At 45.8% G+C, this 26,984-nt stretch overlaps 9 protein-coding genes across 24 annotated transcripts in view, besides 1 other annotated feature; 5 read left to right on the top strand and 4 right to left on the bottom strand.

Annotated features, from left to right (window-relative positions):
• The first annotated feature begins 289 nt into the window (after positions 1–289).
• On the top strand, positions 290–1,513 carry rtp (retinophilin). Its single transcript, NM_141263.3, has 3 exons — positions 290–373; positions 432–732; positions 939–1,513. Exons 1-3 carry the CDS (start codon positions 346–348, stop codon positions 1,204–1,206), a joined length of 597 nt encoding a protein of 198 aa, NP_649520.1. The 5' UTR covers positions 290–345; the 3' UTR covers positions 1,207–1,513.
• On the bottom strand, positions 1,317–5,062 carry Mms19. The gene is made up of 6 exons (NM_141262.3): positions 4,879–5,062; positions 4,431–4,814; positions 3,871–4,220; positions 2,367–3,812; positions 1,877–2,299; positions 1,317–1,762 (listed from the first exon to the last, which is right to left on the bottom strand). The coding sequence occupies exons 1-6, from the start codon at positions 4,961–4,963 to the stop codon at positions 1,571–1,573; spliced, it is 2,880 nt and encodes a 959-aa protein (NP_649519.1). The 5' UTR covers positions 4,964–5,062; the 3' UTR covers positions 1,317–1,570.
• A 333-nt stretch (positions 5,063–5,395) lies between these two features.
• Positions 5,396–10,316, top strand: Kat60 (Katanin 60). Of its 2 annotated transcripts, none has more exons than NM_080258.4 (6): positions 5,396–5,548; positions 6,391–6,612; positions 6,980–7,583; positions 7,777–7,898; positions 8,769–9,328; positions 9,415–10,316. In NM_080258.4, the coding sequence occupies exons 1-6, from the start codon at positions 5,537–5,539 to the stop codon at positions 9,611–9,613; spliced, it is 1,719 nt and encodes a 572-aa protein (NP_524997.2). In that variant the 5' UTR covers positions 5,396–5,536; the 3' UTR covers positions 9,614–10,316. The 2 variants fall into 2 exon arrangements, with proteins under 2 accessions (NP_524997.2, NP_001262276.1); NM_001275347.1 differs by having other exon boundaries at positions 6,292–6,612.
• Vps37B (Vacuolar protein sorting 37B) lies at positions 10,079–11,447 on the bottom strand. 3 transcript variants are annotated; one of them, NM_001259998.2, is made up of 2 exons: positions 10,610–11,447; positions 10,079–10,281 (listed from the first exon to the last, which is right to left on the bottom strand). In NM_001259998.2, exon 1 carries the CDS (start codon positions 11,333–11,335, stop codon positions 10,691–10,693), a length of 645 nt encoding a protein of 214 aa, NP_001246927.1. In that variant the 5' UTR covers positions 11,336–11,447; the 3' UTR covers positions 10,079–10,281; positions 10,610–10,690. The 3 variants fall into 3 exon arrangements, with proteins under 3 accessions (NP_001246927.1, NP_649518.1, NP_001246926.1); NM_141261.4 differs by having other exon boundaries at positions 10,627–11,447; NM_001259997.2 differs by having other exon boundaries at positions 10,079–10,232; positions 10,627–11,447.
• Positions 11,448–11,676: 229 nt separating this feature from the next.
• Positions 11,677–11,727: a mobile genetic element.
• A 335-nt stretch (positions 11,728–12,062) lies between these two features.
• Positions 12,063–13,466, bottom strand: CG14664 (uncharacterized protein). 3 transcript variants are annotated; one of them, NM_001300241.1, is made up of 1 exon: positions 12,063–13,466. In NM_001300241.1, the coding sequence occupies exon 1, from the start codon at positions 13,448–13,450 to the stop codon at positions 13,196–13,198; it is 255 nt and encodes an 84-aa protein (NP_001287170.1). In that variant the 5' UTR covers positions 13,451–13,466; the 3' UTR covers positions 12,063–13,195. The 3 variants fall into 3 exon arrangements, with proteins under 3 accessions (NP_001287170.1, NP_001246925.1, NP_001262275.1); NM_001259996.1 differs by having other exon boundaries at positions 12,835–13,466; NM_001275346.1 differs by having other exon boundaries at positions 13,107–13,466.
• Positions 13,467–14,239: 773 nt separating this feature from the next.
• Positions 14,240–15,973, top strand: CG2604 (uncharacterized protein). 3 transcript variants are annotated; one of them, NM_169030.3, is made up of 2 exons: positions 14,240–14,355; positions 14,459–15,973. In NM_169030.3, the coding sequence occupies exon 2, from the start codon at positions 14,474–14,476 to the stop codon at positions 15,764–15,766; it is 1,293 nt and encodes a 430-aa protein (NP_730897.1). In that variant the 5' UTR covers positions 14,240–14,355; positions 14,459–14,473; the 3' UTR covers positions 15,767–15,973. The 3 variants fall into 3 exon arrangements, with proteins under 3 accessions (NP_730897.1, NP_649517.1, NP_730896.1); NM_141260.4 differs by having other exon boundaries at positions 14,417–15,881; NM_169029.3 differs by having other exon boundaries at positions 14,338–15,973.
• Positions 15,974–16,056: 83 nt separating this feature from the next.
• CG1116 (uncharacterized protein) lies at positions 16,057–17,948 on the bottom strand. Of its 3 annotated transcripts, NM_141259.3 has the most exons (6): positions 17,750–17,948; positions 17,472–17,686; positions 17,135–17,406; positions 16,920–17,069; positions 16,280–16,856; positions 16,057–16,213 (listed from the first exon to the last, which is right to left on the bottom strand). In NM_141259.3, exons 1-5 carry the CDS (start codon positions 17,896–17,898, stop codon positions 16,314–16,316), a joined length of 1,329 nt encoding a protein of 442 aa, NP_649516.1. In that variant the 5' UTR covers positions 17,899–17,948; the 3' UTR covers positions 16,057–16,213; positions 16,280–16,313. The 3 variants fall into 3 exon arrangements, with proteins under 3 accessions (NP_649516.1, NP_730895.1, NP_730894.2); NM_169028.3 differs by having other exon boundaries at positions 17,472–17,948; NM_169027.3 differs by having other exon boundaries at positions 16,057–16,856; positions 17,472–17,689.
• Positions 17,949–18,076: 128 nt separating this feature from the next.
• Positions 18,077–19,854, top strand: Prosbeta2R2 (Proteasome beta2 subunit-related 2). The gene is made up of 3 exons (NM_141258.4): positions 18,077–18,260; positions 18,655–18,834; positions 18,900–19,854. Exons 1-3 carry the CDS (start codon positions 18,169–18,171, stop codon positions 19,594–19,596), a joined length of 969 nt encoding a protein of 322 aa, NP_649515.3. The 5' UTR covers positions 18,077–18,168; the 3' UTR covers positions 19,597–19,854.
• A 294-nt stretch (positions 19,855–20,148) lies between these two features.
• Positions 20,149–26,984, top strand: part of cno (canoe) — a 47,453-nt gene continuing 40,617 nt past the window's right edge. For 6 of the 7 annotated variants that reach the window (NM_001316565.1, NM_001275343.1, NM_001275344.1 and 3 more), the window contains exon 1: positions 20,149–20,672. The gene's annotated coding sequence lies outside the window, so the exon portion shown is untranslated. The remainder of the gene's footprint in view (positions 20,673–26,984) is intronic. The other variant, NM_169025.3, reaches the window with a different exon arrangement.

Below are 26,984 nucleotides of genomic sequence, written 5' to 3'. Positions count from 1 at the left end.
AGCAACAGTTGGTCAAGATTGATGGTTGGTTGGATCAAGAAAAATGTTGAATTTATGTGAGATGTATTCAAATTATTCGATTAAAATGGTTTGATTAAATATGGGTGCCAGAGTATTATTGGCTGTTAAGAAATATTTATAACTGCTTCAATTACTGGAACATTTGACCCAGTGATTTTGATGATTGATTTTCAAACACTTTGTCAGTGTGTAGAAGTGCAATATGTTAATTAGATTTAGACCAGGGCCGTCGCACCGTGGGAAGCCATAGAAAATGAGTGTTTCTGGTGCAGAACCAGCCAGCTCAGTAGCAGCTTGAAGCGCATCGCGGGCGGTAGCGGAGCAATGGCCATGGACGACTACGATGATGACAGTAAGTGAACACAGACAAAAGGATGCAGATACAAAATTGCGTAAAAATCATTACCCAGTGAGCAGCGTGGGCGTGACCACGGCCCGAATCGAGAACCAGCACCAACAGCACCCCCACCAGCAGGGTCAGCATGGACACCACCAACAGGGCCAGGGTCAAAGCCAGTACAGCGCAGGGGCGGTCAAAGTGGGCGGATGGCGATACGAGGACGCCAGTCGCTACATCGGCGAGTGGAACCAGCGTGGCCAAAAGCACGGCATCGGGCATCTGCAGTTCGCCGATGGCACCCGCTACGATGGGCAGTTCCAGGAGGGTCTTAGTCAAGGAGTGGGCTGCCTCTGGTTCGCGGATGGAGCAAAGTCAGTTTCAATAATATTAGTGATGTAAACCTAAACGAAATATTGTAGCACTTGAAAACTATTCTTGTAGCCACTACTCGGGGAGTAAGAGGAAATGCTAGTATATATATTCTTGATCAGAAATGGTTTAGCTATAATTTACCTAGGGTTTGCATCCAGTGAAGAAAATTGTATATGATGATTCATTTTGCACATTTTTAAGACAGATACGAAGGCGAGTTTCATCAGGGCTGGTTTCATGGTAATGGGATCTTCTGGAGAGCCGATGGAATGAAGTACGAGGGCGAGTTTCGAGGCGGCAAGATCTGGGGCCTGGGATTGCTGACGTTCCAGGACTTCACGCACGGCTTTCCCAGAAACGAGGGATTCTTTCAAGACTGCCGCTTTATGAGACGACGTCGATGTCCCGAGGTGGTGCAGCGTGCACAAAAGTGCGCTCTTATGGCCCGTTCCCAGTGCGAACACCCATACTGAACAGACACTTCAGATTGGTTACCAGTTGGTATTGATAAACACGTACAGTTTAAAAATACAAATTTTAGTAACCGACTGTAAGAGTCTCAAGTCATAAAACAGAAAAAGGTGCCTTTAAGAAAAGAAATAAGCATTTCTTTCTTAACATCTTAAACTTTAATACATTTGCGCATAAACGTTCGTAAATGTATCTAAGTAATATAAAATGCATACAATTTCGCGTTTACTTTATAATTTTGCTTTTTCCAAATTCTTTATCAAAAATTCTTCAACGCACCCTAATAAAAACAACAAGAAAATTATGAAGAATTTGTGCGTGTGCTTATTGGATTATAATATTAACAAGAACGGAGTTGTTTCTCTGCTAATTCGGACTAGGCGCACCGACCAGGTACCACGCATTCCTGGCCTTCACCGCTGTGTTCCGCACCAGACGCTTGGGATCATCCAAGGCGGCGGCCAGGGCCAGAGTAACATCGACTTTGTGGGGCAACAGGACGAAGGTAGGATACTTTGTCACATCGTAGAGCAGCTGCAGCGCCGCAATTCGCACTTGCTATAAGAAAGAAAATGAGTTTAAGTTTTGTGTTCGACATTTTCCTTTACAAGTTAAGAAACCTCCTCAATTAACTATCAAATCTTTATAATAATATGTGCATGTTTAACTTACCATGGTATGCTGAGCCTTGTATTTCGACAGCTCCAGACAGCTGGGTATGAGGTGGGCCAAATGCCCTTGGAAATACGTGTCCTGCTGCGCCACAAACTTTTCACAGATGCCCAATGCAATGCACAGCGACTGCGCCTCGTTGTGCTCCTCCAAGCTCTTGAAAAGCAGCGGACCGAGCTGCTCAATGTTTAGCTTAATAACCGCCTGTGGCGTGGCTTTCAGTACGTAGACAAAAGCCTTCAAGTGGTGCACACAGTAGTTGGCAAGTTTGCTGCCCATTTTTCCCATGATAGTGTGGAAAAGCTTCTGCTTGTAGAGGAATTTAACGACAGGCAAATCCAATTCTGGGTACTCGGCGGCAATGATGTCGAATCCCAAGGCAGCGGCAGTGCTCAAACTGGGATGTTTTAGTAGATCCGAGAGCTTTAATGAGACAATATTATTTCACGAATAAGAACTAGAGAACTAAAATGGCTATACTAGTACATACATCACCAACAACATCGGCAGCCTCATCGAATCCTGCGACTACTAGGCCCTTCCCCACCCATGCAAGGATCTCCACCGCCCGAACATCGCCCTTTTTAATAGCCACCTTCAGTTGCTCCGTGATTTTTTTGACCTTCCTTAGATTAGCTGGGTTCGACTCCATCTTGTTGACCATGCTACAGAGCAGGTGGTGAGCGATTACACGCAACTGTTCGTTGTCCGAATTAAGCGAAAGCTGCGTCAAATCGGTCAGAAGCCGCTCGAAGTGGTCATCCAGGGTTATGTCTTTATGAAGGTAGCCCAGCAGGCCCTTGGTAATGTACAAATCAGCCGATTGACTCAGATTGAGTCCAGGAAGATACTCGCTTACTATAGCGCTTTGTTCGGAGAGCGGGAGCTGTTGCGTGATACGACTTAAAGCGCCCGCAATCTGTTCTAGCGACTGCATAGACAGACCCTCGGTCTTCTGGCCCAGTTCGATGAGCTTGTGAAGAAGATTGGACTCCTGCTGCACGTCCACGATAAAGCGCTGATCCGCTAGCAGGAGCAGTTTGTTTAATGCTTCCAGAGCCAATAAACGGACGGGCTCTGCAGTAGTATCGTTAAACGTCTGTGTCATAACCAAATCTAGAATGCGTTGAGTGAACGCTATTTGAGGCATGAGCGGCAATAAATTTGTGTATATCTTTCGTTTGACAAATGTGGAGAAAATCTCGAAATTTCGCACGCAAACATCAATGAAATTTGACTGCACCTCCACCGGTTGCAGGGCTCCAAGGCTAACCGTCAGTGTGGTGAAATCGATGTCGATGGACGGATGGCTGACAAGCTGAACCAGAGCTTTGTAAATTAAAGCGCGTTGTTTCTCGTTGAGAAGAGGAGCACTTTCGTTAAGCACCGAAAGGGCCGCCTTCTGCAACTCCAAGTCCTCCTTCTTGGCATCGAACTCTTCCTGTTCAATTAGGCGTAGGGAGGCGATTACATCGTCCTGCACAGACTCGCGTATCGTGGTGTCCAATTTCTGGAGAGAGCCACGCAACGCAGATAGCTTATAGACTTGGCTAACTATGTAATAGATCTTGATCCGCTGCTCAGAACTAGCATCTGCGGCCTGCAGCTTGAGCAAAAAGCTGTTGAGGATTTTGTCCGCTGCATAGGGCGCATCTCCCGATACACAAACTAAGGCGATCCCGGTGGCAGGATGGAAGAGCCGCTGATTGACATCGCTGAGATGCGGTAGAATTACGCCCAGAATAGAGCTCTGGTAGCTGTGGCTTATATCCGGTATGTGAGCAGCTCTCTCCAGGAGCGCAGACAACGCCTTAAGGGAAGCTTTCAGTATCTCCTCATTGTCATTTCCTGGAAAAGTCTCTGTTTTCAGAGCCTGCCATATCTGATCGAAGTGCGGCTCCAGAACGGAAGGCGGGAACTTCACGGCAGCTTGGTGCTGTAACAATAAATAGCATGTATAAAAAGAGGCATTTCAAAATGTTACGTTTTCTTGCCAGCAGTTCTATGGAGTCCAGTTTGGCAACCAGCAACTCACTCTCCAGCTTTTCTATGGCCAGTACCACTGTGCCCTCAGCGAATTCGTTGTTGGCTACCAGGCAGTTAGTCAACTTCTTGGACAATTCATCACGGGTTATGGCCGCTGGATCCTGCTTGCTGGGATTAAAGTCGATTGGAAAGTAACACGCAAAGATCTCAAACATCTCTTCGGCCAAATGCAGCAGCGGATACGTTGACAAGAACTCGGGCATGAAGCTGAAAATGATGTCAAGGTTGCGGGGGTCACGCTCGCCGTCAATGGAATTGATCAGGCCGTAGACGAAGTCACCGGCCATCGCTTGCAGCTCTGTATCGGGAAGAAAATTGATTTGTTTGAGTTGTAATATTGTGTAATATTTTCTAAAAATAACGGAAATAAAAGGTACTAAGATTGTCGCAAATATCTGTTCGACTAGTTAAAATCATCTAATTATAACTTTTTTGCACACTGACTTGTTTAAATCGGATTAAAGCAATGTCAATGTATCTTTCATGCTAAAATGAAATCAGGGCTCACCGTCCTGGAAGTTTTCCGTCAAGTACTGGAAAATGTGGAACAGCTTGGTGCGGTCGCTCCGCGTCTGCGACTGGCAGGTGGTGTGCTCGAAGAATGACTGCAGAATCTGGGGAATCTGGGCGCGCGGTAGAGCTTTCATGTGAACCAGGGCGTCGATTCCATCGATAATGGCTGGCATTACGTTGTGATGGTCGCGCAGGCGGTCCATGTAAAAGGTGCTGAGGAACTCCAGCTGCCGCTCTTGCAGCAGATCCTGGGGCAGTGCTATCAACACGGCGGAGAGCAAGTTGGTTCCGGCCACACGCTCCTCCATGTCCGGAGAGGACAGGGCGAAGCCCAGTGCCTCGGCCAGAGCAGATATGTCATATGCCTTGGCGGTCAGATCTGGAGGAAACAAAGAATCTCTATGAGAAGGGCACATTCGACACGGATGCGGGTGTAAACCTGCCCTTGGCTATCTGTGTGGCGGAATTCACAAGCTTCTGGTCGCTTTTCAGAGCCTTTTCCAGGGTGGCGCGCGTGGGCGTTGTCATTGCGGCACCGTCGCTTGAGTGGTGTCTAAATTTAAATGAGTTTAAGCACGTTAAGCCGAAATGTTAAGAACCGATAACCGATGACTTGTCGTACTGGCCTTATCTATATCACAGCGATGCCAGACTGGTGTTACAGTAGTGCAAATGTTTTAGCGATTAATATAGCTTTTATTGCAGTGGCGCTCAGGGATGGTAATGTGTGGCTCGGAGACAAATTCTAGAACTGGAAAATATACTTACATATTGTATATTGATTTATAATCGATAGACACGATACGGAGATTTTCTTTTTATTTTCTTGTAATTCGTTGTAAATTTAGAAATATATTTTTAGCAGCTCTGGAAACAATCGATAGTCGCCGACTGTTGCACACAGGGAACGCAACAGGGTGGTCAAGTGTCCGCGCCGATGTATCGATAAGCCCCGCATCACCAGAGCACGCACATCACTAGTATTACAAACACAGGCAGGCAGCAGTTTATTTTAGCTACCGCAGCACCTTAAACTCTGAATTAAATAGTTTACGCATTCATTTTGCGCTCGGAACGCCGCGTAACAAAGCTAGTACACTAATGTCCATAACCGTAAGTCGCCCGCGAACTGCTCAGCTGCAATTGTAGGTGTGCGGCGGCGAGACGTCAGCGCTGCTGTTGTTGTTGCTCTTGTGGTTGCTGCAGCTGCAGACGCCCCCACATAGCTGGAAATAAAATAAGAAGCATAAGAATAAGAAATACGGTGAAGTGTCGAATGCAAAGTGCAGTTTGCTGTGTCCAGAGGCTTGCAATTAACTCAAATTCTATTTAGATCGCATTAATTCGACCCATTGTGCGCCCGTGTGCGTGTGTGCGAAAGTGTGTGTTGTGTGCCGCTGAAACCTGAGCTGAGTGTGCGTGTGTGTGTGCGAGCGTTAATTTTGTTGTTTTTACTATTGTGTTTTTTGTTTTTTTTTTTTTTTTTGCATACGACGATTTGAGTCGAGTTGAAAGAATCATTCAAAGCCAACAAGGTCGAACGCCTTATTCGGCTCATAACTACCTAATACATTTTCCAATCGGCATTTGGCCCACGTCCCGCCTTGGAGGCGGAATTGAAAATCGGAGCGCGTTGCGTTTAAATTTGGTGACAAGTCGGCGGCTGTGCGCCTGATAATTTATAATTAGCAGCTCACTTGGGTCGTTGCCACTGGCATCTTCTATTATTCGCAATTGTCGCCGGGTTTTCCACTTTATTCGCTTCTGGCTGGGAGGCGCACTTTCCATTTTTACCTGCAAGGCGAGCCAGCGAATGACGAAGTCGCTTCCGTTCTATTGTTCCCCTTCCCACCCAGCAACACTTGGAGAAACTCACGCACTCGAGCGCTTTAATTGGAACTAATCTCTGTCTCTCGTTTTTGGCTACAATGACGACAACCTGTTCCGATCGCCAGTTACTGCGAGGTGGCAAGCAAAAGACAACCACTTGCGTAGGAATGACCGTAATGGCCAAGACTACGTTTGAAGAAATATGCGAGAATGCCAAATTAGCACGGGACATGGCTCTGACGGGCAACTACGACTCAGCCTGCATCTACTATGAGGGCCTCCAGGGGCTGCTCGCCCGCCAGCTGAAGGCCACCGCGGATCCGCTACGCAAGGGCAAGTGGAGCATGGTAAGACATTCCTATCACCACCTCCAGATACTGTCAACTACCATGCCAATGAATGCGAATGGTGACGGTTATGACAAACAAAGGACTTAGTCATAACATCTTGTCAACGCCATTCAAAATTGCCCAAGAGGTTTTGTGTAAACGAGTTATCTAGATCGTTAACGTGCATATAAAGATTTAATTTAATCAGAACACTACCGAATGACTAAAATTTGAATTACAAAGTAATTTCTAGCACTACTGGCACAAAGTAACTGGCTAAAACTCCAATAGATCATAATAAACCAAGTATTTTCAAAAAGTTTAATATTTACCATACCGGACGATTTCATTGACATCATTTAACTAACTGATCTTCGATTTGCAGATCAACCAGCAGATTAGCCAGGAGCACGCCAAAATCAAGGCCATTCAGAGAACCCTACAAGACATCTCGCTGGACCTACAGTCAACCAAATTTGCACACAAGCTGCGACACCAGCTCAGCGAAGAAAGCACCACCAGTAAAGATCCATCTGCCTGGTTCAAGCCGGACCCCGACATTTGGACGCCTCCGCCCAAGGATCCAGATGTGTGGGGTCCGCCGAAGCCACCACCCACCACTCAGGCCGTTGGCCGAAGAGCCGCACCGAACAACCGCCGCACCACTCCGGCAACGCAAAACAGCCGCCCCAGCAGCACAATCCCGCAGAGCACTGCCCGGAATGGTCCGGCCTCGACACGCAATTCCCGCAACTCAACGTCCGCCACAGCACCGAGCGGCGGAGCACGCACCACCAATGGAAGGGCTGGCGGTCGCAAGCTATCCACATCGAACACCAACGAGGCTAGGGACGACGACTCCACCGCTGCAGGCAACAATGGCGGAGCGGCTGGCGATGGAGAAAACGGCGATCCGCAGGCCGCCCAAGAGGAAGAGCGCAAGTTTCAGCCCAACAACCACATCGAAGCCGAGCTAGTCGACATTCTTGGTAGGTGCCTAAATCGTTGCCGCAAGGTTTGCCTCGTTCAAAATTTGGTGATGTGCTAGTCTTATTTATTAAGCAAAGCTAATGCATTACTCTACTTGCTTTAAGATTTGTGGCTATTTCAAAAATGGTAGTAGTTATGAAAATTTGGGTCTAGTATAGCTACATTTATTACATGCCAACGCTCTCTTTTCAGAACGTGATATTCTTCAAAAGGATCCCAAAGTGCGCTGGAGCGACATTGCCGACCTGCACGACGCCAAGCGGTTGCTGGAGGAGGCCGTCGTGCTGCCAATGCTCATGCCGGACTACTTCAAGGTGCGTCACCCCCGCTGTTTGTTTTCTGTGAATCACATTCTGCCAAACGCTTATCTCGCGATGGGTCAACAAACGCGCTTTATTATAGTGCTCAGGGCAATGTGTATTTGATCAACTATTCTGAACTGTCACGAAATGCATCGCCTTGCAGCTTTATCCCTCTTAACTAGGTGGTGGAACTTGTCAACACATTCTACTTTTACTTGGGGCGGTTTAAAAGTTTCCATTGTTGAAATTATGCTGATTATGATGTACCTCTATCTATGTTATCTTATCAAACTATGTGTGCGTTCAAAAGAATATCGATCCATAATAACCTGTCGAAAAAAAATAAATAATTATGTATATATTATGTATATATATGGAATGCTGACCATGTGTTTCTAACGCCTTTAAGTCACATTAAAAATCACTGATCCAAACACCTGAGACTGAGCTCGATTGCTATGTTGACCGTGTTGTACCATATATGTAAGAATATTTGTTGTTTTCAAATATTTCCGTCCAACAAATATTTTCCCCATCTAAAATGTGGATACCATGAAATTTTGCGTGGGCGAAAGATGTTTGAAATGGGCATCAGAGAAGCCTACAGCACCATTTTTCGATTTACCATCTTACTGAATAAACAATAGCAAGAAAGATAGACTTAACGTGGATAGTAGATAATTAGATATTTATGTTTGATTGGAAGAAATGGTACTCACTTCTCCAATGTAGATTATTTAATTAATTAGAATTAGGCAAATGACACAGCCTAAAACAGTGGTTCAGATCAAAACAATCGGAAAGTATACAATTAATATATACTGAAAGTTTGTAAACATTTTAAAGCAAAAGTACATAATCACTTCTTGCTTTCTACAACAGGGTATCCGGCGACCGTGGAAGGGCGTGTTAATGGTGGGACCTCCAGGCACGGGCAAGACAATGCTCGCCAAGGCGGTGGCAACCGAATGCGGAACTACGTTCTTCAACGTGAGCTCGGCCACGCTGACGTCCAAGTACCGAGGTGAGTCGGAAAAGATGGTGCGGCTCCTGTTCGAGATGGCCAGGTTCTACGCGCCCAGCACAATTTTCATCGACGAGATCGACTCCCTGTGCTCGCGCCGAGGATCGGAATCAGAGCACGAGGCCTCGCGACGAGTGAAGTCTGAGCTGCTGGTCCAAATGGACGGCGTGGGCGGCGGAGAGGAACAGGCCAAGGTGGTCATGGTGCTGGCCGCCACCAACTTTCCTTGGGACATCGATGAAGCGCTTCGGCGTCGTTTGGAAAAACGCATTTACATCCCACTGCCATCGGATGAAGGTCGCGAGGCGCTGCTCAAGATCAATCTCCGCGAGGTCAAGGTGGACGATAGCGTCGATCTTACCTACGTAGCCAACGAGCTGAAGGGATATTCCGGAGCTGACATCACAAACGTGTGCAGGTGAGTTCAGAATACACTAATTTAAAATGGCGTAGTCAGTTCCAAATCATGTCAATGGAATAAAATGCGTGCTCTTCTTTTTCCAGGGAGGCCAGCATGATGTCGATGCGGAGAAAGATCGCAGGACTGACCCCAGAGCAGATTCGGCAGTTGGCTACGGAAGAGGTGGATTTGCCCGTTTCCAACAAGGATTTCAACGAGGCCATGAGTCGCTGCAACAAGAGCGTGTCCCGGGCAGACCTGGACAAGTACGAGAAGTGGATGAGGGAGTTCGGATCGTCATGATGGCGCTGCAGACGCGAATGGCTAGCGATTGTAGGAGTATATTTTTGAATAGCCTTAAACACGCGCTTAAGTCATTAAGCTTTTAAAGTGAGAACCGAACCGATCCGAGCCGAACGGAAGAGTTGAACATATTTTATATATAACATTTTGCAAATACGATACAATCTATATATTTACATATATACATTGAACCGGAGGCCGTTGGAATTAGAAAAGACTAACCGCTCTCAAAGAGGAAACACAAATGGAAAACTGAAATTGAAATTGAATTGCAATGAAGTCGAGAGATAGGCAATACGTTTATGTATACATAGCGAAAACCACCCACACACTCCATGAGCACAAACCTTCCAACAAATCGTTAACCCACAATCACACTATATGCAATAAGGAATCGCTTTAATCGCCGCCTAGCCTTGGCCTCATACTCCCACAATATGCACACTCCAATCCGTATCATTTTTTATCGAAAGTTTTTATTTTAACAAGAAATGTCCACTGTCTAATATTAATGTTAATTTTCGCTTAATTTATACTTTCACATATACATATATATCATAGTTTAGTGCAGGCAGAGATGTGTGTACCAGAAAGTTCCCTCTGATTTGCAATTAACCCACTGTAATCAGAAGATGAAACTGAAGCAATATGTACTTAAAGAGAGGATTCTGAAATTTTAAACAATAAAGAAGTTTTTAACTTTACGGCATTAAGAGTTGTGACTTTTTTGGGTGCTTTCTGCAAGGATAAATAAGGATAAAGGTCTTGCAAATGATGCTGATGATGTTATGATTTGATTATTATTACAATTAAATCACTGTTACGAAAATGCTGTGATCCCCAAAGAGAATTTATATCTAGATACTAAGCGGATGTTGCATTTGTATGACACAGCGGTAATTAATCTTTTCTAGAAATCAAGAGTCAGGGAAAAGCACTTTATTATGAAATCCAAGAACGTTTATCTGATGAAAGCACCCTTCGTTCACCGCTTACCAAATGTACAAACTTGCCTGCTGCAGACTGATGCGCCATGGCAGTTAATTCGCTGAGGACCAAGGACCAAGGACCAAGACCTCAGTACGGTCTGGATGGCGGTGGCATGGGCATCAGGGGACCCATGATTGGGTAAGGGGCGGAGCCCCCAGACGCGGGATAGAATCCGCTGGAGGGCACGTTTCCGTAGGCTGGCAGAGAAGTATTTGGGCCCGGACCCTGGCGCTGTTTGCGCATCAGCTCCTGCATTTTTTCGGCCTTGAGGCGACGCAGGTGCATGGTCCTCCGGATAGGGAGGAACGCGTCCAGAAAGTCCTCCACGCCGATATCGCTGTCGTTGAACTTCTTGACCATCTCCTCGGTCTGCTCCTCGCTCTCGGAGGCAGCTGTCTGCAGCAGGGCCAGCGCCGTTTCAAGGCCCACTCCGCCCGACTTCTCCTTGAGCTGTGAGAGTTTCTCCTGGACAGAGGAGCACCTGGTGCGCCCATCCTCCGAGAGTTCTGCCAGCTGCCCCCGCAGCTCGATGATCTGCGGCTCCCGCTCGATATTGCGCTCCGCCCGACTCCTGTTGTCCTCGAAAACACTGGTCTTTTGTGTTCGGAGCACCTGGAGAACTTCGTCAACCTTCTCGTCCAGCTTGTCGTCATCGTTCAGCAGTTCCTTCAGCTCCTCGTGGCACATCGGGGTGATGGTGGCCCGCAGTTGGTATAGGTATTCCTGGTACATCTTCGCTGACCCTCTGCAACTTCTCAACAATACACCTAATTCTGCGACTTTATTTTCATTCGATTCAATGACTATTACTCGGCAGTGTGGCCAGATGGTTAAATGCTTCTACCAAATTATCACTAAATAATGCAGGTTGTACCGCAAATTCAAAAGTGGATTTAAAATTCTAAAGTTTAGGCAATACCTAAAGTGTTATTTTGTTATTTTGCTATAATTATTCGAAATTTCCACACCCGTCACTCGTGGAGTGAAGGAGTACAAAAGATTCGTCGAAATATATGTTTCAGGCAGAAGTAAGCGTTTCCCCGACCCTATAGAGTACATATTACTTGCTAAAGATCCATATGTCCGCATGAACGTCGAGATCTAAAACTAACTATAAAAGCTAGTGGGTGGCACAGACCTTGCATCTGATGATTTAAATTATGTTTAATATTATTTTTTTTATTTTCTGAAATATATTTGAGCAAAAATAACTATAAAAACTCTTTACTAATCTCATTTTAACTTATTTTACTAATTTTAATTTTAATCCGTTAAATCCATTGAAAAGCTACAAATATAATTTACCAATTAGGTTTACTTATTGTACTTCAAACGGTTGTCCCCATTTAATCGATTTCCCCAAAAGTAATGACTAAGGCATTAGTGTTTTGAATTTATTACGTAAGCGTGTATGTATTTTAAGATAATAATAAATAATGTTTAAATAACTAGCAATATTGCAGTATTGCACCACCACCAATTCGTGAAAATGGATGAATGCTCGAAGTTTTCCTGGCATTGGAGAGTTCTTTCTTATGGCTCCCAGTGTGCTATTGTCCTCGGGTAAGCTAGATAATGCTGCAGTTTAACCATCCGCTTCGATTGTGGGCTAGATTGCCCAACTTCGGTGGATGGGTTGTAGTTTCTCGAATCGTGTCTTTCGTTTTCTCCACCACCGAGCTTGGGGTGCTGTTTCGTTGTATCCCGCTTGCAGGATCAAACGAGATGCAGGATCATCGTGTCTGATCTAGCAGATGATTCCATGGTAGCAAGCGACCGATGGCGAGTATCAGATACTTTAACTTGCATAACAGCCAAGTTAGCCAACTTATCTGAGCTGTTGGAATTACACAATTTCTAAAGCTCATCGCTTGGATATTGGTTTCTTCCTTTGTCGATGGTTTCTAGTTGTTCTAATTGTCATTTACGCGATAGTCAGAGAACTTCAGAGAGATCCATATAATCCGAATGAATAAACTCGACATAAAATATCGCAAGTCTTGCACCATGGAGCAGTCTTGCAGTAACAAGTCGTTCGAAGAAGTCTCGTTGGTGAACTGCGTCACAGTCAGACGTTGTCCAAATTCGACTGGAAGAACAGGTGGCTCTGCCAGAAGGACTGGTACTGGATATATGACTTTTTCGAAATATTTATATTATTAGCCAGCACGTAAACGGGCAGTCCTTATAATTACTAACGCGATTTCAATACTCTATAAGATTAGGCACAATTTATTTTTAAATTCGAGCTATTGTAGTCAATTTAAGATCCCACGTTAACACAAACTTCTGTGGTCTTAATCGTGACCAATTTTGTTGCTCTAATATTCGAGGATCCTGATATTCTCTTGTTTAAAGGTCAGGATGTTGGGAATATTTTGTTTCTATTCGATATTAAAATGTGTATGCATACCACCAACTGTGCGTGTTGGTAATTTTACCCGATTTTAAAGTTCTTTCTTAATAGATTAAGTACAATTTAAAGTAGGTTACAAGGTTATTTAGCAACTAGAGTTAATGGCATAAAGACGTAACTTTAATATTTATGTATATATTCGCTTATCAAATGGACTCTTAGGCGGTAACAATAAATTACAAATTTGGGAGACTGGTTTGGGGAGCAGCACCACTGACCAAGGGTTTGGCCAGCGTAGTGAATCGCCTGCTGAACTGATCCTTTACCAGCTCTGGAGTGACTGTGGAGGCCGCGTCCAGGTACTGCACCACTGGAATCTGGCCCATTTCGAGCACGGGAACCTGTCGCACGCGAAGTCCCGGTAGGAGTACTTGGGATTGGGCCATAATCAGTGCAAGGAGTCCAACCAGTGGTATAAGATGCAGCCTCATTTTGAGTTGATGCAGCTTGGAGAATGCTGGTGTCCCACTGTTAGCTTCACACTTTATACTTATCCAGGAAATTCCGGAAGTCTCTTACCTTCCCCAAGCATCGGGTGATTGATCTGCAATTGGCTTACCGCATCTGCTCTGCTCGTGTCCGTTCAACCGGTTAGGCAGTATCGTTATTTTGAATAACTGGAATTGGCGTGCGGAATGTTAATGGCCACAGTCTTCAGTTCGAAGCTCACACTTCAAAATGTGATATCAAAATGTTCATTTTGTAATTGTAATTGATGTACATAGCACAAGTTTTGAACGACAAGTATAAAGAAAAAGACAAAGCGAAAATCTCCTTCAATTCGAATCTTAACAGCTCATAAAGTTATGAGGCAGAGTTTCCACCCTCTGACCAAGAAACGAATCGTATTTCATCCTCCCTACATCTTGCAGAGTAAATTAAATAGAATAGGTATAGTGATTCCGACATAGATATTTCGTATTTTGAATGCATCCAATGGCATGGCAGGGGAACGCTTACATAAGCATTCTATCACAAGTGATTAGACTAATTTAGAAAGTTAATCTGTTAATTTCATTAAGCTCACTGATAGCTCTCCCACTGAATGACATTTTTGAGTCATAGTCACAAAAGATCACAAATAAATCGAATTGACCATTCACAGCCAGACTCAAACAAATTTCAGACGGTGAAAACACTCCTTCAATCCTTAGAATCAGTGAAGTCGGGCCATTAGACGCTTGCAGGAATACCCCTAACTCCATTCAGAAGAGCTTCGACTTTGGCCGGTTGGATTTTCCACCTACATACGTACACGATGCATGTGTATTTGAATTAACTGAATAAGAACGCCGATTAGCAGCTCAGTAGGCGGAATCAGTAGACAGCGATACAGGTGAGCGGTCGTTTATCTACTCCATACCATACAGCGTGCTAAGTCGCAGCTGCGATTCCAGTGATATCGCAATATCGCGCAATCTGACATCGAATCTTTGAAGGCGACTTACGGCGAAATGTCTGGCGATCGACTGGATGTGATTATCTTTGGGGCCAGTGGCTTCACCGGCAAGTACACGGTCTTCGAGGCGGTCACGGTGCTGCGCGGCTTGCGATGGGGCATCGCTGGCAGGAACCGCGAGAAGCTGGAGGCGGTGTTGAAGGAGATGGGCGCCAAGGCCAAGAAGGACCTCTCGCAGGTGCCCATCTTCATCGCGGACGTCAACGACCAGGCCTCCCTGCTTGAGATGGCGAAAAAGTGCCGGATTGTGGTGAACACGGCAGGACCCTACCGCTTTCACGGCGAAAACGTCGTGAAGTGCTGCATCGAATCGGGCACGCACCATGTGGATGTTAGCGGCGAGCCCCAGTACATGGAGACCATGCAGCTGAGGTACGATCAGCTGGCCAGGGAAAAGGGCGTGTACGTGGTCAGCGCCTGCGGCTTTGACTCCATACCCGCCGACATGGGCGTCGTCTTTGTGGAAAAAAACTTCGACGGCGTGGTGAACTCCGTGGAGACCTTCCTGGAGACCGGAATCAAAGAAGGCGGCAGTGGCGGAGGCACTGCCGGCCTCAACTACGGAACCTGGGAGAGCGCCGTTTACGGGCTAGCTCACTCTGACGAGCTGCGCGGCATCCGGAAGCAGATCTATCCCCAGAGACTGCCAAGATTCTATCCCTTTCTCAAGCCACGACCGCTGGTCTTCCGCTCTACCGAGGTTGACAAGGTGTGTCTACCTTTTCCCGGCTCCGACCGCTCGGTGGTAATGAGGTCCCAGCGCTTCCTCTACGACCAGGACAAGAAACGTCCGGTCCAGATGCAGGCCTACGTGGGATTTTCGTCTTGGCTGGTCGCCGGCGGTGTCATCTTTTTTGCCACCATCTTCGGTCTGCTGTCAAAGTTCAAGCTGGGACGTACGCTGCTGCTCAATTACCCCGGTCTCTTCTCCGGCGGATTGGCCTCTCGTTCCGGCCCAAGTGAGGAGTCAATGGAGCGCACCTATTTCAAGATGACTTTTAAGGCCAGTGGCTGGCTTAAGAGCGATCGCCTGGCCGAGAGTTCAAACCAATACACGGAGTCCCCGACCAAGACGCTGATGGTCCGCGTATCGGGCATGAATCCCGGATATGGAGCCACCTGCGTGGCTGTGCTCTCAGCGGCACTGACCATTCTTCGTGAGTCGGACAAGATGCCCAGCACAGGCGGAGTGCTGCCTCCAGCTGCCGCCTTCTCTAAGACCGGACTAATTAGCGAGTTGGAGAAGCACGACCACGGCATCAAGTTTGAGATTCTGGCCAACAAGTAATGTCCAGAATCGCACTTCTCCCTCCCAGCGGCTCTCTTTTAATCACCTTACTTGGCTGTTTGTTACTCGCGGTTTGAACTGTAATTATATAAGCACTTATTAAACTAACCCCCACATCCGCTGCTGTTGTTGCCGATTTCAAAGTCCAGGCGAAACGGGTTAGATCTAATTCAGTGAATTTTGCACCTCAGAATAAATTAAGATGCGAAAAACAGATTTTCCTACCTTAAAATGTAAATATTATCTTGGCTAACATCGCCAGGTGCAAGTCGCTATGAACATGACTTTCTGATTTCAAGCGGTTTGATTCGTATATTCGACTAAATTTTAATTAAGATTTTTGTATTTTACAAAGACGTAAGAGGGGATTGGGTTTCAGAAGTTTTTAAAAGGAACCGTAATCGACTTGTTGCTTTCGTTTGCTCTTTCTAAACGGCCTTATATAGCCTTAAAAGTGAGAAACCCTTTGGATTAGTTCTCCAATATATTAATACAATACTTCTTACTACTTACTTCCATCAAGAGAACACAGTTAACTGAAGTGCTATTACTTTATAAGCAGGTTGAATGTCTGGTTTGGAGCATAAATCTGGAGAGGATTCGCAGCGTAGACGGTCACGGGCAGATTCCATACCATCGTCTCCACGGGCATTTCAGACGGTGCTTTTAGCTCGCCGGACTCCGGATTCGGAATGCCAAAGTCAATCAAAGTTGTGGTCACAAACTCGAAATGCAATCGCCATCGCACGTCGACGAGGTCTGTGCGGAATGTGGGTGTTACGTGCAGCGGAATGGGTACCACGACCTGGGTCTGCAGCGTTGCGTAGCACACTTGGTGGGAGGTGGAAATGGTCGAAAGTTTCCCGGTTGGCTCAGGCGCCTCCTTAACCTTTGAGCTAGCCGATGTGGCCGACTTGTGGAGGTTATCTGCCAACACTCCGCTAGCTATGCTGGCCATATCAAAGGAGTTCATCGAGGAGACATCATCGCCCGTCGAGGATTGCGACTGCAGCTGGTGATTTTGCACTGGTTGCGGTCGGATGGAAAGCTCCTGCTGCTGCAGCTTTACCGAAAACTGGACGCAGCGCACCTGGTAAGATGCAGTAGGATTTTAGAAAGCGCATTATGAGTAATGACAAAAAAAATCACCAACCTTTCGGGGGTTAACGCCGGGATCAAAGTCCAGGCTGCCCACAATGTCCTCACCGAGCTTATACGCTGGCTTGAACAAACAAAAGCGGCCAACGAAGCCGCGTTTGTTCGAGATGCGGTAGAACTTCGGCGCCCGCCGAGCGGTTACGTTCTGAAAGACACAGAGCAGAGGACATTGACAAGGTACAGCTGCTTATGGGATCTAGATTTCCTTGCCTTAAGGTGGTGCCACGATATCTCAAGCTCGCTGATCTCGCGCTTTTCCAGGAACGGATTAGTGGGCGCCAGCTCTTCGTTGGTCTCTACGGTTACGGGAAGTTCGTCGGGCCGCGAAATTATGGGAATTGGCAACACCCGGATGGGAACGGCCAGCGTTTGCACCTTGGACTTGACCCGTTGCGTAGCAATGGTGATCTTGTAGAAGTACCGGATGTTGTGGCCTCTGTACGTGGGTGGGCCATCGCGGGGAATGAATTCATTGAAAAAGTCTGCAAGGCGACTTGCTCGTTAGTAAAACCAAAAAGCTAAGAAGTAGGGCAAGCTCATCACTCACACATCTTGGTCTCTCCAGGCTGGAGGCGCAGGTCGCAGAAGAGGATCTTGGGCTTGGTGGCCACAATCACCTCTCCCGGCGCCTGCGTCACCGCATCCAAAGCCGTCCTGCCGATCATCTCCGTGAGCTCCGCGGCTCGGTCGCCCGCGGATGTAGAGTAGCTAGTTTTCCGGTAGCAGTGCAGCTGCGCCGAGGCCCAGGCCAGGTTCTCCTGGCTTCTGGTCGGTTTTGCATGGTGAATCAAGGGAAGAAAAACAGTTAACAACAGCTCGGCTCACCTTGCTTCGTTGGCATTGTGGACAGCCTGCGACGCGGCTGGCTCGTCGGAGAACACCTTGTGGGTGAACTCGATCAGGCACTGGACTCTCTCGCCCGTGGCGTAGATGGCCGAGTCCGCACGCAGCAGTTTCGCCTTAATTTCAATCATTTATTTACTTTTTTATTTGGTCGCGACTCCCGTAGAGTGACCGTCTGCAGGAATTGTTCGATAGGCCCGCCGATAGCGATAGCAGCCGTGCGCGTACGCCAACCACTTTTTAAATGTCCCACCTCTGATAAGTCGTGTTACTGAATTTAAATTTTCTTTTTACTCTAGCAGAATCCCAGGTAGGCCTTGGGTATAAGCTCGAAACATTGTCATTGCTGTCGCGCACGAGAACAACCAGTATTCAGCTATATTTTATAAAATCCACGCATTATGTTCAACGGCTTACCAACCTTGATGAAATACCCAGACCGATCGCCTTTTCTGTGCGGTCCCAGCGGATTTACATTCGACAATTGTCTGCGGTGAGTTGGAACACAGTTACACCTAATGGCCAGCAAGCCATATTCAACACCCAACCTTTTACAAACCAACCTTATTCAACGAATGACAAAGGAAAACATTTCGTTTGTTAATAATTAGTTGGTTAATAGTTCTAGTGGCACAACTTTGTTGAAAAAAATTGGGTAAGCCCGCTCTTTTGAAAAATGAATCAATTCATTGCCCATTGATACACGAGATAAGCATTTTGGCTCCCCTAAGATTCACCGAATTCCCATTTGGTTGAAAGAGATGGCATTTAGGTTTGCCAATGTTTGAATCGCAATATTTAATAAAGAGTTGCTGACACGGGGTATCTTGTAGTGCAGCCACTTCGCTGTGGCGACTTTTGCTTATGTGTTCAATTCTCGTCCGCAGCAACAAACAACTAAAAGAGAATGGCCTTGAGGAGCCGAATAGCTTTACTACTGGCACCACTGTGGTGGGCATCGTGTTCGACGGCGGAGTAATCATAGGCGCCGAGTCCAGGGCTACCAGCGGCGGCATAGTTTTCTCAAAGACGTGCCGCAAAATTATTGAGCTGCAGGCCAACATTTTGTGAGCATCTAGCTATCTATGAGTACGCCATAGACATAATATAATGGTACCTTGAAACCACACAGTGCCGCGGGAGCTGGAACCGCTCGGGACACGAAAGCCCTGGTGGAACTGACGCGGGCGCAGCTGGAGCTTCACCGGATGAACACTGGGTTCCGCAAAGTGCCGGTGTGCTGTGCCAACCAGATGATACGGCAGCTGCTGTTCCGTTTCAACGGGAATATAGATGCCGACATGATCATAGGCGGCGCGGATAACACCGGAGCGCATCTCTTCTGCACTCGCAGCGACGGCTCCACGGACACGGCGCCCTTCACGTCCATCGGCTCCGGCTACCAGGTATCCATGTCCATCCTGGAGTCACGGTGGTCGGAGGACCTCTCCGAGGAGTCCGCCTGCGCCCTGGCTTGCGACGCCGTGGCCGCGGGCATGAAGAACGACCTGTGCTCCGGAGGCAAGGTCAGCCTCTGCGTCGTGCGCTGCGACTTCTCGGTGCAATGGCCCGAGCAGCTCCCCCGCCAGGTCCCACCAACTCGCACCTATCGCCTGTCACCCAAGCCCGGCCGAACCACCATTCTATCCACCTTGGTGCATCCGGTGCTTTCGTGGCGGGGCGCCCTAGCTCTGCCCGAGCCAGGAGGTAGCCAGGAGCCAGGGCGAGGACCAGGCACTAGTGGTGCCGCCAGAGGGCAGGAGGCCCCGCGCAGATCCAACAGTCTGGACGAGCCGGAGGCCAAAAGAAAGAAACGCGGAGGGAGATAGGACCCGGCTTGGGTGATCCTCAATATCCTTACCACAAATTTCTTGATTGGTCGTAAGCGTTTAGTGAGTTACCGTGATTTCAAACTTTCCATCTGGAAATTGAAGCTTGTTGCGTTATCTTGTGCAAATTACACATTTTTTGTTTCGAGCACGACCTTCCACCAGGAGGAAAAGAGCTCTGTTACCCGGATATTTGTACGTAGATGGATTAAATCAAATTAAACCAAATTATTTAAAATCCAAATAAACCAAATTATCAAAAAAGGTTTTCAGAAGATTAAAGGCCGCGAAACAAGCCCTAAAACTGTTTTCCCGTCAAAAAGGATCTATCTGCTATGACATAAAAAATTAAAATTTTTAAATAAAGTAAAAAATACGTAAGAGAATGGACAAAACAAATCTAAAAATTTGAAAAAGTTAGATCGGATGGTTGTAGTCTTTGCTGAGTGGTTGATGAATGTGCTACGCCGTATCGGTGGCAAATTTAGGACATGCAAAAATTTGGCTTTATCAACAAGTGGCTCTGCGGTCATACTGCCTGTATTCTGCGCAATCCTGCCTGCGGTCACACCGCGGAAAAATGTCGAAGGCGCGCGTTGCTCGCGTTTCTTGAGTTCTTGATTCTCATGAAATTGACAACAAATTCGCAACAAGTGCGGTGATCTTTGTTATTCTCTGCTCTTCGCCCGTCTTGAAATCGCAGTGTGTGTGCGGTTGTCGATTTGATTCGTTTCGATTTGGTCAGTCTCGCGATTTCGATTTCTCCGCAACATTTGTATTCGCATTTCCCTGCGCACTTGGCTATCTTAGACGCCGACGTCGACTGCGCAGCCGCCGCGCCGCGACGTGAAATGTGCAATAACAAGTTAAACAACAACTACGTAGCAGCAACAACACATCGACAGAGTTAACCAATATTTAATTGCGGGCTTAATTAAATTAGCCGGCCCCACAGTGCAGTGCAAAAGTGCGCAAGACTAAAAAAAGGAGGACAACGCCGCTCATTCTTCGCTCCCACTTGGAATTCAAAGCTGGATAAATTGGATTAAACCGGGCGACAAGAAATTAAAAGTACGGTACGTCAGACAAAGACTGCCCCCACCCCCTCGCCATAGCTGATATTTATGAGTTTCACCACCCCCTCTCGAAAACAAAAGCAACAATTGCCATGTCCGGCTTAGCAACAACAAAAAACGACGGCATTCCAATGGCGTCTGCTTTGTTTTCCACATACTGGAAGCCACCCGCTCCTCTTTAAGCTGCCTTTCCTTCCACTTCCAGCGGGGGAAAGGGACTCTTTAAGCGGGATGTGGTTTTGCGCTTCTCCATTTCCTCGTTCTTTGCGAGAAAAAGAAAAGGGTGCGTCGACATTTCTATTGTTGTTGTTTTCGTGGCGGTATTTTCTTATACTTTATTTTGTTGCTCACCTTCACACGTTATCAGAGTATTCATTTTGATCGTTTGTTTCGCTGGCGATGCGAAGAAGTCTCCACTGGAGTTTCGTGCTCCCTCACGCCAAACAGTTATACCTGTTTCCACAAAGAGCGCGCGCGCGCGATAGAGAGAGAGAGAGGGTGATAAAACCAAGCAACAGAAATATCTCCAGTAGAGAGCGCCACTGGAAGATCGGAATTTTTAGTGCTCTGCTCTGACTAACAGGTTTTAGTAGTAGTGCTTACTTTTCTACTACGATTTTTGTCGCGGCTAACAATTCTGTTTTCCCACTCCCTCTCTCAGTTTTTGCATGGTAACTTTTCGGTCATTGTACTGTTGTTGTTGTCTTGCACACCGCAAGAGAACAACAACAATCGGAGAAACACTGATAGCGCGGTACAGTGGGGCAGGCCAAACTAGAACCTATACATTTAAGATGTCTCCAATTTGTGATTTTGCCTTTCAAGCATACTAGTTCATAGTTGATTGTTTTGTTATTATCGGTCTTGAATGCGATGTTTAAAGAAATCTTATTTTCGAATTACGATATTATTCTTATTCCTTTGACTTATTAAAATAAATGAAAACGGCGAGTAGAGCAAAAGAGCGACCACTGTGGCTCCACAAGCTCGTTTCTCTGTTTCTCATTCGCGCCAGCTCCAATTTCGCCTTATTCACACACACACCTCACTGCTTGCGACTGCAAATTTGTGCAGCTGAACTTTGTACTTCTCGTGTTTTCACATGACTCATGGGCTTTATTTTGGTTCTTGTTCCCCTTAATTTGGGAATTAAAACGAGCAAGATTTGACGGTGTAAAAAGTGTTACCTGCGCTGTCATCAATGGGCGCGCTCCACATTCCAATGACCTTATCGCGGGCTCTCTTGCCCCACAAACAGCCGAGCGAGATAAACCAAAATTGTAATGCCACAATGCAGTTTCGTTGACATCAGCTGATAAGGGCGCCAAAGGAGAGCAGGCCACCAATTACCCCTCCCTCCAGAAAGTGCACTAAACCAATACCAATGGCCGAGCAAACAAGCTAAACAAATACAAATACCAATAACGAAAACCGAAAACAAGTGCGGGGAGCAAACCGAATGTGGGCCGGCGATCCCATGCAAGGCCCATGCGGAGCGAAAGAGATGGGGAAACTGGCCCACGAGCACAGGTGAAAGATAATCTTATTACGCCACGGCAAAAGAGCCGCAATCCAAACAGCAAGTCGATAAAAGCGGTCCCAAAATTAACGTAGATCAGGGAGTGATGCAATGGATAGCACTCTTTACTTTCTATTGATTCAGTTTACAATGGGATTCCTTTTCCAAATATACCCTTCACTAATATTTTTATGATCCATTATTAAATTATTGGTTTTGTTTGCGTCCTAAATAACCATGAAAATAAACTACTTCTGTTCTTAAATTTCCAATTACATTTTTATTTTCTCTAAAGAACTGCTGAGGATTATACAATTTCTTTGAATGTATGACATTATTTAGTCGTGATTTAAGCACAAACCTTACAATTTATTTCAAACTTGATGATGTGTATCAGGTAAGAGTTGGGCACATAATATTGACCCATTAAGAGGAAATGAAACGTTATCAGCTAACAAACGTAACACCTAAATAGCCACAGTTGACGGCCTGTTAAACGATAAGTTGGTCAAAACGATTGCTTAGCAATAGCTTATAGGTATTGCACCTTCGGCTCGCTAAAAGAAAAATGTTGATCTATCCTAAATTAAAAATTTTGGAGAGAAAAATCCAAACAGTTTGGCAATTCAATTGAGAAAATCATATATTTTACTGATTTAACTTTAATAATCAGATTGCTGAGATACGAGTGCAAGTTAAGAAAATAAAATACTGTAGGCAGTTGTTGAAATGAGAGTTTTAAAAACTGATTACAAATGTCGATAGCTTTTTTCTCTGTGTGGGAGGTGGGCACTCAATGCCCGAATTAGCCAGGTTTCTTTCTTGGCTAGGTCTGCATTCTCAGTCTTCTGGCTCAGCTGCAATCTAACGCCCCAACAGCCCCACAATCCCCCAACCGCCCACTGCCCCTCCCACACTCCCCACCGAGCTGTTATTTGCGTCTATTTGCCATTTTCTCATTCGCCGCTTGGCGGGTAATTGGACTCCTTTGCGATTCTCGGTTTCCGAATGCAAAATGTTTATTTTGGGCTGTGGCTTTGTGTTCGCACGCTGCCCGCCGTCTTCCCCGCCATTTGTTTACTTTTGCTTTCGGCGCTCCAGAAATACTTTTGGGGTTGTGGCCGGCGGATTCGCTTTGAGCAGATTTTTAGTTGGTTTCTTGCTATTTTTGGGGGAGTTTTAACTGGAAACCGGAGCTTTTGTCCGTGCAGCTGTTTTGGAGTTGTTTTCTTACGGCTCGGATATTATGCGTAATCAAAGATCATGTGGATGTGCTAATGGCAATTCCAGGAAATCATAAACATTAGCTTTTTAAGCGGAGAAGGCGTTGGCATAATTTACGTGTGGAAAAAGTAATTAATTTAATGAAAACTGCAATGATAATGATGTTATCTCGTAACGAGAATAGAAATCGAATAAGCTTTGAAGTATGAAAATATAAACAATTAAGAATCTTAAAAACGGGAAATGAAGCTTAGGAGTAGGAAAACAGAGTTGTGTTATTTTATAATCTACGAACTTCATGTTTGGCACTAAGTTAATGCTGTTTTGGGACATTTGGTGGGTAGTCCATGGTAGTCTCATCTCAATTCATAGTGACCAGAATCAAGATCCCATGTTTGCAATCCTTAATTGTTATTCCAAAATCACAAATATGATTCTCAAATAAAACTGTGACTATGCAAAGTTTACCGCTGATCGGTTGTGTGCGGGTCGGCCACGACCACCTCTGGGCCGCGTTCGATTCCGCCCCTTTGAAGCTGAAACGTGCGCAAACCCGTTTTGCAAATCGAATGCCGCGCCAACCAGCCAAGTAGTGGGCTATGGCTCACTCGCCCGATCGATCGGCTAAGAAACTCGTTTTCTTCTCCGCCTGACCGTGATTTTATTTTGGTTTTGTGTGCTTTTTGCTGCCGTTTATGCAGCGTGCTCTTTTTCTGTTCGGAATTGTGCCTTTGTTATTTTGGCGAGTGAGTTGTTGTTATTGCAGAGCGACCAACGCCCGTGAATTGCATGCAGGAACTTCCCATAGAAGCATAGTAGCGGCTTGAGTTACAGCACATTATCCACTCTAGTTACACAATTCAGAAAGGAATTGTGGGGGGAAGCAATTTGCTTTCAGAATGAAACTATCGAGAACCATCAGATCGCTTATGGCCTTGCCAATAAAAGTGTAGGCAGATTTATTTGCATATCATGTGATATTGTGCTGACTCTACTTTGTCGCTATCTCAAAATAAACTTTAAAGTCAGGCCAATCCGTCAACATCATCCATAAGGGCACTGCGGCAGTGCTCTTCCTCCAAATCGCGATCATTGAAATATTTCTGTCATCTGATGTTCCTCTGCGGAGGAATCTCCACCGCAGACATTCTTCCTCTATTACATGTCATCTGTCAGTTGGCCTAATGGAAACGTCTAGCCGTGATAATCTGCATCGCCACCAGAAGTCAACCCCGACACAACAAGCGCTCATGCATTCCTATCGCATAATAGCCCGACATTGGAACATGGGTGCAAAACAATGGAGATGCATTAGCCTACATCGCAGAACTCGTTGACTTTGCCTTTCCAGCCCAAGGAGTGCCATTGCATTCTCCTGGCACTTTTCTTCTCGCCGCTGATTGACAGGCGACCCTTGCAATTGATGGACAGAAGTGCGACAAACCGAATAGGTACATAGAGGTGCAACAAAGGGCAGTCCTCCACGAACTGACTGTACTTTTTCTACCTTTCCCTCGCGGTTTGAATGAACCCCGAGCCTGGAATTGTCAATTGATGTAAATCGTAGGGGAAAACTGTTTTCCAACCACGTTCTGGGCTAGTGCACAGCTCTCTCCCCCGGTTTATACACTGAGAACATTTGGCTCAAACTTGAACTGGGAGCAGGGTGAAGCAGGGTTCATGTAAATGCATTTTCGGTATGGCAATTGGAGCAATAAAGAATTTTCTAAGAATCAATACTCGCTTACGATTTAAAACCAATGCGAAAAGTAGGACGGAAGAATTGAAAACGTTTTTGAATGAAATTCATTCTTATAGATCACACTTATTTCTTGCAGTGTATCCTTGTGATCCTTTTTATATCTCTTATTTCGAGGCTTGGTGATTTGAAACGTGTGCGTGTGTTGCTTTTAGCTAGCTACCTGCTTTGCATGATCTTGATTCTGTTACCTGGTCTGGACTGTTAGCCCCTTTGTCTCTATGGGAATATGGGAATATGGGAATCGGGAATGCTCTCGAATCCGCCGTGGTATATACATACATATGTATGTATGAGGGGTGTTGGTGCAACACAATTCCACCCCTGACGTAAACACACCGGGAAATACCATCAGAGTGCGCTTGGCAACAAGTTTGGCACAGTACTCGGTTTTCGAGATACTTTTATTTTGAGGGTACGAAATACTTGAGCGGATTATTCGGAAATATGATTAGGAGGATTTATGGGATCGTATTGTTTCTCTTTAACTGTCAAACATGAAAGTTAAAATACAATAACTTTTTTTTGTTGGATTCATTTTCAGCTATGAAAGTAATAGCTGCAAAAATAGAAAATAGATTGCAAACAGTGGCACTTCAAAGTCGAGAGACAACATCGGATGACGATTTTTCGTGGCTCGGAGATTATGCGGAATTCGGTAATGTTTCAGTTATGTCAGCGCCTTTTGTATGGGGGATTACCGATTTCCTTTCATGATTCGAGCAGGATGGGCTTCGCAGGCACTCAGACTTCTCCGACTGTCTCATTGCGCACCCAAATGAATGCATAATGGAGTCTTAATGTGTCTGCGACGGTCTGTCATTACGTCTGTCCGTCTATTTGCCTGCCTGTCTGTTTGGGTGAATATCTAAAACTTTGCCCGAAAATGCTCCTCTGTTTTTTCAAGTACCACCGCCTCATTGAAACTAATTATTTGTCCGTCTCTGAGCCGCGACAGCTGATTACCAGCTATTTGTTTTGGTTTTCATCTAGCGGCGGTCTTTTACCCTTGTCTCCTCCCTGTTTTAACAGCTGCAACTTCAACGCCCTACTACCTCAGTTGCGGCTTTTTCGCAATTACAAAGATGTAAGATCTTGTCGAGGATTTTATGGGACGCCATCAGTAGATGTTCAATTTATCCACACTCTGGTTGTTTTCTCGGCCCTACTTGACTTTCATCATTTCGCGTAATAGTCGAAAGTTGGCGCTAAAAGCGATGTTACAATTAAAATGAAATGTGCTCGAACATATCTGATAAAATCATGATATAACTCATTAAACTGAAAAGCAAGAAGATGTGCTCAACTTTTAGCAAGTACATAGCAACTATCTAAAACAAAATTTAAATTCCTTTTTTTTGTAATACAATGTAATTGGATTACTACACTGATTCACTTCGTATATTCAGAAGTAGGGAAAGTCTCAAATCTGTTCAGAGGGGTCGAATAAAAGTGAAGGCTTACAAATGTAAATTGAATGTTAATTGCCAGGCTACGTAATTTCCATTAACCAGGCGCAGGTCAACGAGGTCAGAGACATTTGAAAAGAGTTTGAATGAAAGGGAGTGTCTTGAGAGAGCGCAACTCGAAATGACCCAAACTACATTAATTGCCCAAACTCAGATAAGTGAATTGCAATTGCTGGCAGTTGACAGCTGCGCCTGCGCAATGGACAACGCAGTACGATTAATAAATTGACATGCCAATCACCGGATCCATGTGGCATTACACATAGCCAACCGGTTGTGATTAGGCGTATCTTCCCGACCCCCGTGCCCCGTGCATCTTGCACCGTGCACCGTGCACCGTG

Source organism: Drosophila melanogaster, chromosome 3R, assembly GCF_000001215.4.
Source record: "Drosophila melanogaster chromosome 3R".
Classification (NCBI taxonomy): domain Eukaryota; kingdom Metazoa; phylum Arthropoda; class Insecta; order Diptera; family Drosophilidae; genus Drosophila; species Drosophila melanogaster.
Note: the sequence above shows the minus strand (reverse complement) of the source record. Positions and strands in the feature narration are given on the sequence as shown.